Source organism: Eupeodes corollae, chromosome 1, assembly GCF_945859685.1.
Source record: "Eupeodes corollae chromosome 1, idEupCoro1.1, whole genome shotgun sequence".
Lineage (NCBI taxonomy): Eukaryota > Metazoa > Arthropoda > Insecta > Diptera > Syrphidae > Eupeodes > Eupeodes corollae.
Genome location: NC_079147.1, coordinates 115,810,963 through 115,823,749, shown reverse-complemented (window position 1 = coordinate 115,823,749; position 12,787 = coordinate 115,810,963). Strand labels below are relative to the sequence as shown.

Genomic DNA, 12,787 nt, shown 5'->3' with positions numbered 1-12,787 from the left:
AAGAGATGGTGGGTATCGATTTGAAGCTCCTGGGTTTTTTCCAAGATCTGCCGTAGTGTGAATATTTGGTCGATAGTGGACTTTCCTGGTCTGAAGCCGCACTGATAAGGACCAATCAGGTTGTTGACGAATGGCTTCAGACGTTCACATAATACGGCAGAGAGGATCTTATACGCAATGTTAAGGAGACTGATGCCTCTGTAGTTGGCGCAGTTTAGAGGGTCTCCTTTCTTATGTATCGGGCACACTATGCTGAGATTCCACTCATCGGGCATGCTTTCTTCCGACCAAATTTTGCAGATGAGTTGGTGCATGCTCCCTACCAAGTCATCGCCTGCTGCTTTGAATAGTTCGGCGGTGATGCCGTCAGCTCCAGCAGCTTTGTTTGACTTAAGTTTAGATATAGCTATCTTCACTTCGTCAAGGTCGGGTGGGCGGAATTGTTGATCTGCGTCGCCGAGGTTGAGTGGTTCTATCTCCCTTACAGCGGAATTCGGTTCGTCATCGCCGTTATATAATTTGGAGAAGTGATCTTTCCATATTCTCAGCATCGACTGTGGTTCTACTACGATGTTCCCTTGATCGTCTTTACAGGCTTCGGTTCGTGGCTGGTACCCTTGGGAGGTTTTTTTTACCTTTTGGTAAAATTTACGAACCTCATTCCTGTTGTGACATCCCTCTATCTCCTCGATCGCGCGCTTCTCATGCTCTCTTTTTTTCCGTCTAAGAAGCCGGTGTTCCTCTCTCCTCTTCTGCTCGTAGAGCTCGCGAGAAGCTCTCGTCCTTTTGTGCAGCGCCGTTTTGTATGCCTCTTGTTTCGCTGCGTGAGCTTGCCGGCATTCGTCGTCAAACCAGGGGTTTCGCTGTGGTGGCCGTGTGAAACCTAGCACTTCAGAGGCGGCATCTCTGATGGCTGCAAGGCAATGTTGCCACTGGTTTTCAATGCTTAATGCAGGAAGCATAGGACTCCTTAGGAGGTTATTAGAGACTCGATCGGAAAAGGACATGGCAGTCTCTTGCGATTGTAGCCGTCTAACGTCGAATCTTCTCACAGTACTTCCTTGTTTTGGCTTGGATCGGGATATCCGTAGCCGTACCTTGGCTACAACGAGGTAGTGGTCCGAGTCAATGTTGGCCTCTCGGAATGTTCGGATATCCTGGATACTGGAGAAGTGTCGTGCGTCGATCGCAATGTGGTCAATCTGGTTGACGGTTGATTGATCAGGAGATTTCCATGTCCCCTTGTGGATATTAAGATGCGTGAACTGCGTACTAGCTACCAGAACGTCTCGCCCCGCAGCGAAATCGACCAGCCTGAATCCGTTGTCGGAGGTAGTGTCGTGCAGGCTGTATCTCCCGATTATGCCACCAAAGATGTCTTCTCTTCCTAGCTTGGCATTAAAATCTCCTAAGACAATTTTAATGTCATAGCCAGGGCACTGCTCATATGTCTTGTCCAAGAGCTCGAAGAACATATCTTTGGTGTCTTCATCTTTCTCCTCTGTTGGGGCATGCGCGCATATTAGGCTTATGTTGGCGAATTTAGCCTTGATGCGGATTGTCGTGATGCGCTCGCTCACACTGTTGAAACTCAAGACTTTTTGCCTGAGCCTAGTTCCAACAACAAATCCACACCCAAATAGACGCTGTCTTTGTTCTCGGTAGCAGTCGCCGTAGTAGATATCGCAGTCTTTAAGTTAGCTTTATATGCTTTAGATTATTGTCCTGGTAAAAAGTAAATTGGTTTTGTACCCAGCTGCAGAAAAAAAAAAACCAAACCATCACCGATCGAACACCTTGCTTGATTATTGCTACAGTATTTTTTTTGGAAGGAGCACCGTTTTTGTGTCCGCGATACCATTTTTGCCGTCCATCTGAACCAAAGATATTAAATTTTGATTCATGTGCAAAAATTACTCTTTCCAAAAGTCAAAATCTTTGATGCTCTTTTTCTAAGTTGAGTCGTTTAACCAAGCAATTATGAATGGTTTTTTGTTCGGCCAACTAGACCGTTAAAACCAAGTTCGCGAATGCATTTTTTCAGAGTTTCTGTTGAAACTTCCTTTTTGAGTTCCTGACGCAACCTTGCAGCCAGTTACGGTGCACCAATGATAGATACGTTTATCAGAAATATTTTTTTTCTGCCTATTTTCACGAATGAGAAATTGTGATTGCGTTCAGCCTTTTTTTGATTGCAATAATCTTGGTCACAATATTTGTTATTAGCTCCAAGCAGAAAAAGCAACATATATCAGTTTTCAAAAAATGGAGAATACAAATTGATATTTTTGATATCAGTTTTCCTAAAAGTTGGACATTATGTTTAGTAATATTGTTTGTTATAAAATAAAATTAAAAAAAGGCTGGGTTGCGACCCACAGTGATAACTCCCCATTTTGAATTATTCTGAAAAAAATTTAAATTACCAACAATATTTTTCATATAAAGAAATAGTTTATTTTGAAAATCTAGTTTTGTTAAAAATATTTTTAGTCGAAAGTTTTATTTTATCAATTTAACATTTCTTAAATTTTTACAAATTGGATGAATGAAATTAATTTTAGAGATATCAAGAATCAAACATCAATTTTTACCAAATTTGCGTAATATTTTTTGTAGATTTTATTTTTGTATGAAAAAAAAAACAGACTGTTGGATTTTTATAAAGAAACTACTGAATACTGAAAACAATATTTTCTGTAAAATAAAAATAGTTTGAAGACAATATTTTTAATTTTTGTAAAGCTATTTGAGTCGAAACTAAATTTTTACCAAGTTTTAATATTGTCTTTTTTTTTAAGTTTTTATTTTTGTAAAAAAACTGTCAATTAGATTTTTATCAAAATTTTACTGAATGTTGAAAACAATAATTTTTAAAAGATAAAAGTAGTTTAAATCCAATATCTTAAAGTTTTGAAAAGATATTTGAGTCAAAAATCAATTTTTACGATATTTTAGTAACGTATGTTTTAGGTTTTTTTTTTGAAAAAAAATCTACTTATATGAAAATCAAAATCAATACTATTAGATATAAGCTTAGTTTCTCTAACACAGCGAGTTTTAGGTTCGTTGAGTGCATAGTTGACCCTATGTTCATTTTCACGAAGCATACAACGTTCTCTAGTAGTAGTAGTACCCGTGGCATGATGGTTAGTGCGTTGGACTGTCATGCAAGGGGTCTTGGGTTCAATCCCAGCCTGTGACAGCTTAATTTAAAAAATTAATTTTCACGGGTACTGCCTCTTGCGAGGAATTGACAAATCCTTCAAGAGTAATTCTTGTCATGAAAAAGTGCTTTCTCAAACTAGCCGTTCGGATTCGGCCTTAAAAATTGTAGGTCCCTTCCATTCCTGACAACAGTACTCGCACACAGGAATGGTTGAGAGTTGTAAGTCACTAGGCCCTGGTTCACAACGGACTGTTGCGCCACCCCATTTGATTTGATACAACGTTCTCTAATCTGTCGATTTTACAAACCAACCTTTGTTAAATTTTCTTTAAAAAAACTGTCCATTAGATTTTTCGTAAAATTTTACCGTATGTTGAAGAAAATATTTTTTATAAAATAGATTTTACCAGATGTAAAAAACGTATTTTTAGTTGCACAAAATTGATTTGAAGATAAAATCATTTTTTATTCGTAAACTTTTTGAGGTGACAATTTTTGTTCTGTTTTGTTGATTTATAAAAAAACCGTTTATCATGTTTGGTATCACGTTACAATATACAATTAAATTCATTCTCTAACGTCATTGCCTCGTGAGATATTTAGGGTTAACGAAAATGTTCACCTTTTTCTCAAACTGCTTGAGAGCCCTTTCTGCATCTTTCAGCATTATTATCTGTATAACAAAATTTCTTTAAAGTCGATATCTCTTCTGGTTCTTGAGCGACGTTGACGACGAAAAAAACGTCGCGAACGTACGGACATACGGTCGCACGAACGTACGTACACACGCATGCACATACATATTTCTAAAAATCTTTTATTTCGACTCTAGGGACCTTGGAACGTCGAGAAATGTCAAAATTTTTTAATTTGACAAATCGGACCCATTACAATAACTTACTATGTTAAGTTAATTAAATAAAATAAGATACATAAGAGGACATATAATTACATACATATACATACAATCCTATGATTTGATTTTTAAGAACGTACAAGTAAATATAAAAATATCTGCCTAAAATTTTCAAAAAATAAAATAAAAGTAACATCTTATAAAAGAAAACCCACCTTGATTAAAAACATTGTAATACATTAATTTATGCATAAAATTATGTACATATTTGTTTAAAACTTAAGATATTTGTGATGTACATACATATATTCAATATGATTGATTGTCTTTCTAAATATTAATTGGCTAACCATTTAAACAAAATATTACCATTGGCGTTGAATTTGCATTCAAATCATGAAATAAACTTATTCTTAATTAGTAATAATATTTTATGCAAAATTAACAAACAAAAATAGTCACCACCTGGAAGGGTTTTATGTAAATAGAAAAATCTATTTTTTGCAAAAAATATCAAAGATCTTAACTCTTAATAATGCAAACACATCAATCTTTTTTTGAATATACATATGTAAATAAGAAAAACGTCAAAAAGACGGTAAATATTTATCCATGGAAATTTTTTTATATTTTGTGAATTCTAAAAATATTTCTATTGTCAGTTATGAATAGGTAATAGGTGTGATTATAAATATGAATAAAAAGTTGTTTTGAAACCCTAACCCTTGCTAATTCTTGTGGTTTAGCTTATAACATTAGTTATGCTAAAGCTTAATTGAATTCTAAAATTTGTTATTTATTTTGATCATTTTAATCTAACTTATTTTAAAAAGAAAATCGTAATTTGTTGTTAATCTTCACCTGACTAACATAATCCATAAAAGAAAACTGAACCATTTATGCTGAAACGGTTGTTTACAAAGATCAAAATTATTGTTCTTATTCCAAATTCGTAATCATAAGTAATCATAGTAACATTAAATTCTTGGAATATTTCTTAAAGCTAAAATCGCACTCCGAATCAGTACTATAAATTAAGGCTAAAACTAATTATTCAAATATATCAAGTTAAATAAGGACCCATAATTATTCTTATATCTAATGAAGCATAGTGAAAAGTAAGTGAGATCTAAAATGATTTGAACTGAATCTAGAAGATTAAGATTTGTGCTTTGTGAAAACATTGTACGTTGAGCTTTTTTTTGGAAGAAATATTTTTAAAAACGTGATATATAGAAAATATTCAGGACAATAAATTCTTTCAAAAGTTTCGTGTAAACCACGATACACACAAAAGTTGATTTTTTGACCAGTGTAATCCACACTTTTTAATAATATTTAAAACAATTGAGTGTGGTGACCAACCTAAAAGTTCTACATTATAATGTTAGTTCCATTAAAGACAACACAAACACAACGTTTTAGAGTCTCCGAATGACTCTCGCAGACACCTGTTTGTCACAGGTCTTATAATTGTTACACAAATTCGATCGGTTTTTCTCATTACAAGCCAGCCGTATCTACAGATTTTGTTTTTTAAATTTGATGTTAAGATTCTGAACAGTAATAATATTTTTGTATTTTCAATAGCTCAAACATATAAAAATTACTACAATTTGATAACGATAAAATAAACTAAGTATTTAAAAACAAATTATCAAATCATAACTTTCAACAGAGCCTAAACCATATTTACATTAAAAAGATAATACAACCAGCTTTTATTCTTGCACCAATTTACGATTAGGCGATATACAAAGCATTCTTTCATTACATATCTTTAATTTAATATTATTTATACTTGTTTTATTATTACTTGGTATTTAAAATTTTTCTAAATTACAACAAAATAGAAAAGTGAAAATTAATTAAAATTTAACAAATTTGGCTTTATTTTATGTATCGAGGAGTTAATTGCCCTTATTAGAGCTCCGAAACACCATGCCTAGGTTCTTTTTTTTTATAGAAATACAAAGAAACTTTTGTTTTAAATAATCAATATCAAATTCTCAAAAATGTATTTTTTTGTTTTTTTTTTCAGACTCAAAATAGTAAGACACTATCCACAAAGTCTTCAGTTAATTCAAATACGTGCCACAGACCATACAGCTCAGTTCATACACAACTGCCAGTTGGTTCCGTTCCTGATTCACAAGTCGATCCTTATATTTTATTGGATGATCAGTTGAGACATTTTTATGATGATGTCAGACAGGTAAGACAAAACTATATTAGTACATGCGTATGCACATTTATTTATTTATTTATTTTACGAACATACATAAGTATAACCGATCGTCAGATGCTTTTATAAAAACAACACAAAATCTTATTATTTCAAATTTTAGGTAGCAGTCGATTTACAGACAAATTCCTCATGGACCTTAAATCATATTTCCAATTGCTGACAAATTGCTTTGGTCAGCCATTTTTTTCTCATTTAAAGATGATGATGGGAAAGTAAATCATAACAAATGCCAGATGTTTTTTTTATATTTCAATCCTTTCCCTTCAGCTTAACAAAGTATCAATTCTGGTTTACAAGTTTGTGTACCGTGTTACAAAGCAGAATAAATTTTAGTAAATGACTTAATTTCGATTTCATTTAAACTAAAAACAAAAATTGCTATCGGAACATATTTTATTGAAAAGTACGTTTATAAACTTTAGTTAATAGACCGATAGTTTTTTTCTTCACATAAGCATTTCGATCTTGTGATGAATTGGCCCCATATATAAAATGTGTTGGAAATATGGGTGGAAACTTGTAAATTAATGCAAAATTCTTTGCTTTTTATGGTTTCTTTAAGAATAAAAAAAGATTGATTGAAATGTTAGTATGTGCATAAATGTATGCATGTATCAATACTAATATTTTGTTGAAATGAAATGGTTATAAATAATTAATAGAAAAATAAAAACCTTTAAGTGTGTAGCAGAAGCTTTAGAGAGCGAATTAAATACAGAAACTAAAGTAAATTTTGAGAAAAAGTGAAAACATATTAATTTAATCACTATTATTCAATAAATTTCGAAAAAAAAGATTCCCACACATCAAAGATGTATTAATTTATATTTTCTACAATATGTAGATATGTTAATTTTTTTCCTAATATTTCGAGATCTCTTTCACTTCATTTTCAATGTCAAAATTAATTTTTCATTAAATAATTTGATTACATAACGTACTATAAATTATTCGATTCAAAGTGTATTTATGCAAATAACACCGTTTTCGATCAATTAATTTTTTTAGAGGTATGGTAACACTATTTTAACTGGCGGCCATTTGTCAGTTTTTTAATTGATTTATGTTAGGTTTTATATTTTGAAAATAAATGTCAAAATTGTGGAAATAGTACCCACAACACGATTGCTGTTGATCCATTTTCATAAAAAAATATCGTTTAACGATGAAGATCACTTTTGTTGAAGGTGCTGGTCAGAACGTTATAGTCAATGGTGACCGCTTTAGAACCATTATTTCAGACTTTTTCGTTTAAAAATTGAATAACCATGATTTTTGGGAGCTGTGGTTTTAACAAGACGATTTACCACCGCTTGACTATTTTTTGTTAGAATATGTAAAGCCGCTAGTCTGATATGCCTGAAAAGATTGACTACTTGGGAAACAACATTTACCGTGTTTTCGCCGATGTACGACTATAAATATTGTAAAAAGTCATCAAAATTGGACCTCCCGATTAGACTACTTCCGAGCCAGCCAAAAAATCTTTCGAATAAAGTAAATTTCTTGAATTTTTTTTTCAGAAATTCAGTGTAATCAACCGGAAATGCACTATACAAAAATCTATTAATATATAGATTAGCAAAAAAGTGGATCTTTGTTCCCTTGTAAATAATAACCATTAGAAAATTCGTTCACACTCAAAACCATGAAATGGTAACTAAATTAAGTCCCTAAAAGAAGACTGCATTTAGTAAGAATTTAGTTTCTTAGTGGACCTAGTTACGGTGGATCTACACCCTTTCCTTTTAATCCACTCCATTATCATTTAAAAATAAGAGATACTTTAATTCTGTATTCGACATGGTTACAAACAAAAGAGTCAAATAGTTATCTTTAAATAGGCGATCATCGATTATTTTAATTATCTTGTCATTGTCAAAATATAAGAAACGTGTCTTGTCGCTTATGGATTTTAATGTTTGCTCTATCCGTCAACTTTCAGATATTGCGGCAGAGTACGAGTCAAATTGAATTGGAAACAATTTCAACATATTACTTTGATGGACAAGGTAAAGCACTTCGGCCGATGGTGTCGTTGCTAATGGCAAGAGCTATAAACCACCATTTAAACAAAGAATCAAGGTAAGATTATGTGTGGTGGATGTAGTATATTCGACATTAATTTAAGCTTTAAGTATTATTTACTTTACATTATTCTGCATTTATTGCAATGGTGGTAGCTGAAAATAAGTAGTGCAAAAAGAGTCTAAAATGAAGTGCTACTTGCAACTTAATTTTGCATTGCATTCAACGAACAATTAAATGTAACAATAAGGTTTTGAAATTCATATTGCATGCAACTTCAGTTCAGCATATAATTTTATGTTTTTTTGTCACAATAACAATAAATAAAGCAAAGATTTGGAATATGTATTTTATACTGCAAGCCGGCACAGTAATGTGACTGTGACTGCTGTATCAGAGGTGAATAGGATTGATTGACAATAACCTTACGAACAAATTTGTTTCTTCCACTTCCTAGAGGTGCCATTCATCACCGAAAAGCATATACAGTATTTCCAGCATCTATTAAAACTTCAGAATTCTAAAACTATATATTATAGGGATAAAAATCAGAAAGTATTTGAAACGCTAGATAAAGCGCTGCCTAAAAGTTTCCTGTAGCTCCGCTGTCTTGTTGGAACTAAAGGTCGTCCACATCAACACCCTCAGGCATGCAAAAATCATTGACTATGGCTCTTTACCATTCCCCATTAAATTTAACATTATCACCCGCTTTATTGTTAAAAAAATAAGGAGCCAATGAATGCGTACTGCTATTGGCAGAGCACTCGAATCAGTGTCTTTTTTCTCGGCTTGTGGATCATAATGAGTCTAAATACCAAAAATACCATCGCTGAACAAAATTTGCTTTTAAAAATCGGAATAGGTGGATATCTCTTTGTAGACCTATAAACCAAACGTGCGATGCACTTGATGGTCGTTTGGCTTCAATTCGAGTTGAATTTTGTGGGACCGCAAACATCCTCACGAAAAATATTTCATAAAGTGGATGGGCTTGGCTCCTGTTGTTGTTGGCAATGGCGGATGCACTTATTCGGGTATTCTTCCATACTCTGCTCCGTCTTCGTTGCGCCCGAATTACCGACTCTTCTGGGTAGTTATGTGGACTGAATATTGGACGCAGAAGGCGATGCGTTGCGCGAACCGAACTATTATTACGGTATTAAATTTGCGCAATTTGGACACGTTGTTTACAAGTAAGTCTTCTTATTAATTGAAAACCACACGTCTCAAAAAAACACCCGTTAGGTTGTTAATGAAATCCATAAAAGAATATCAAGATCAATACACAACTCTATTTTTCTCAGGTTCTTACAAGCCCTTTGGTATCATTAAGATGTACTTTACATTATCCTCAAGTTAAAATGTATTATTTTGAGAAGAAACCATTACAACTACTGCTTTTTAGTATAATTTAGTAGAAAAATAAATAAATTATTATTTTTGAACAGTGTATTTTAATTTTTTGAATAGTAAAAACTAATGGTACACTGGCGTGTGGGTGCGTATTGTTTGTTAATGAAATAAGAATCGAAGTAATTTTCTTTTTAAATTTTGCATACTATTAGATGCTTTAAAAACAATTTAAAAAAAAGGTGTCAACGTTATATTATTCATATTCACAATTTATTTACAAACAATATTGAATTTAACATATTAACAAATTTTAATTATTAATTCAAGGGCCTAAAAAAAATTCCTGAAGACAGATATACCAAAATATAGCAAACAACAAATAAATAGTAAACATTTCTTAAGGTCTTTCTTCCATAGTTTATATTTCATTTTTGTAAACAATAGAAAAACATAAGAAGAAATAGTTCAACGCATTTACAAATTATTACTCGTGGATTGGGCATAAAGACAAACAGTATCAAAAAACCTCAAACAAATTAAATTAAAATTCAAGCTATTAATTATGTGAATATTATAATTAAATAATTATAATAATAGGTGATAATTCTTACGACACATATTTTATTTGGGGAATGTTAAAATCTTTATTTAATTATATATCAACCTAATTTTAGGCGAAAACCTTCAAATTTTTGTATTTATTAGAAATGCTTCACCCAATATTATAAAATCTTTCTATTCCCTTAACGCCATTCCCATAGACAGTCCATGTTGCAATACCTACAGCAATCAGTAAAATATCAGTGATTTTCTAAGTATATTTAATTTTAAATGAAACGTGTTATGTTTAATGTATTTTTTTTCATTTTATATACATTTTCTTCAAAATTAAACTCAGTAGCATTTACTACAATATAATTTATTTACTATAATATTAATATAAAAATAATGATGAATGGTAAATTATTATCTTAATTTAAATTAAATAAGGTGGCGCAACAGTCCGTTGGGAACCAGGGCCTAGTGACTTACAACTCTCAACCATTCCTGTGTGCGAGTACTATTGTCAGGAATGGAAGGGACCTACAATTTTAGGCCGAATCCGAACGGCTAATTTGAGAAAGCACTTTTTCATGACAAGAATTACTCTTGAAGGATTTTTTAATTCCTCGCAAGAAGCAGTACCCGCGAAAATTATTTTTTTTTTAAATTAAGGTGGCACAGGCATGACATTCCAACGCACTACATCATGCCACGGGTACTTATCTTATTGAGGGAGCAAAAAATAGCAGATTTCATTGTTTTCATAGAAAAAAAAAATTAAAAACAAGAAATACGAGTAAATAGAAACTTAATGTAAGTAATTTGTTTATATTTTCTTGTGAATCCTTTAGTGTTATGACAGCAGCGCAGCGCATCTTTGTGTAATGCTGTCCACTAAACTGCCACACAGTACAGTAGAATCAGCCTGTTTACCGATGTTTATAAGTTATAACCAATGTGTAATTCCGGGTTTCACTGTTTCCGGTTTATTTTACTAATCGACAAAAGAACGGTTTGTCGCACAACAGTAGTTATTTAAAGGATAAAATTCGAATCTGGCCTTAAAATATTTCTATCACATCAAGATTTTAAAATATTCCTCTTTTTAAATGCGAAAAACAACCAAAAACTGGATTTTTGATCCTACGTTTAAAATGAAAACATTCCTTAACAATAAATTGTATGATAAAATATTTGTTTCAAATACAATTTAGAGCAATTTCTAAAAGTTATGATTTTTTATTAAATCTAACCGTCTGACTAGGCTTGTTGTAACGTATGCTATCTCTTCCAAATCTTTGTCGTTTAAAACCTGGATCTAAATGTACGTATGTTTTCATAAGGAGACAGGATGAGAAACTGAGAGAGGAGTTTAAAGAGCAAGCGCAGTCCCAGTCATCTCTTATAGACGATATTACTGCACACTTAATTACGACGTAAATGAATCCAATAATTTTCGGGATGCAAATAGTACTTTCAATATATTAACTATTTTTAGAGCAAGAGGAGAACTGCTTTACTTGAATTTCAAACCACACAGGGATGATCTTATTTTATTATGCCTTTATTTTTATTTTTTAAAACTTATGTTTTGGAAGATACGTTTTGGGCTAAATTTTGTACTGCTCATTTCGAATCCAGATTTTAATATGAAGTAATTGCTCAACATTATTTTTATATTTGTACTATATTTCAAAAACTTGATATAGTAATTTTTTTTTTAATAACAGATTCTTTAGAAAAAAAGTTACTTTCAAACCGTTTTGCCTTTTTCTGTTAAAACTATGTTAGCATAAATGGTTTAGAGTTTCTTTAACTTTTCTGAAAGACAGATAAGGCCAACAACTTTTTTCGAATATTATATGAAATAATATAAATATTTCAACTGAATATTTAAGAATATGATTATAGATTTGGAAAACAGTCACGTATTTTATTAAATTTAAATAGCCTTAAAAAAGCCTCATGTACGTGTTTTTCGAATTTTTAAAAAGTGATATCTTAAAAACCTGATGAGATGCTTTAATTTTACAGTCAGATTTTTATTAAGGCCATTAAAACCCTATGGAAAAGTGCAATTAAGAAAACCATTAAAAAAGCCTTGTTGACCAGTGTTACCAATGTTTTTTTTTTTGTAGGAAACCAGAGCTTTCTTGACTCTTGCTTATTTATTACGTATCCAATTTAGTTGTTTTGTCTTAAATGCGTATCAGTTATTTAGTTTTATCGGAAAACTGGGAGTGGTTTCTGGTCCTAACTTTGACAAGAACAGGGAATTGTTATTTGTTTTTCCTGTAGTTCATTATTATTATAAAAACGATGTCATTTAAGTGTTCATATTCCTGAGAAATTATTAACTTAAGCCGATACAAGTTGAATAATGAACATTTTGAAATGCGACATAATATGTAAAACATCAATGATAACACATTTAATTTAAGCTAATTGTTTTGATAATTTCATATGGTGTTATTTACGTTTATTAACTTCCCATAAGAAGTTATTGTAATGGGTCCGATTTGTAAAATTGAAAATTTTGACATTTCTCGACGTTTCAAGGTTCTTAGAGTCGAATAAAAGATTTTTA

General features: G+C 31.8%; 1 protein-coding gene across 1 annotated transcript in view; it reads left to right on the top strand.

Moving 5' to 3' along the window:
- LOC129940115 (all trans-polyprenyl-diphosphate synthase PDSS1) overlaps window positions 1-12,787 on the top strand; it is a 44,636-nt gene that overhangs the window by 13,790 nt on the left and 18,059 nt on the right. The window contains exons 2-3 of the mRNA XM_056048359.1: window positions 6,067-6,240; window positions 8,219-8,358. Coding sequence (XP_055904334.1) covers window positions 6,067-6,240; window positions 8,219-8,358 — 314 coding nt within the window. The remainder of the gene's footprint in view (window positions 1-6,066; window positions 6,241-8,218; window positions 8,359-12,787) is intronic.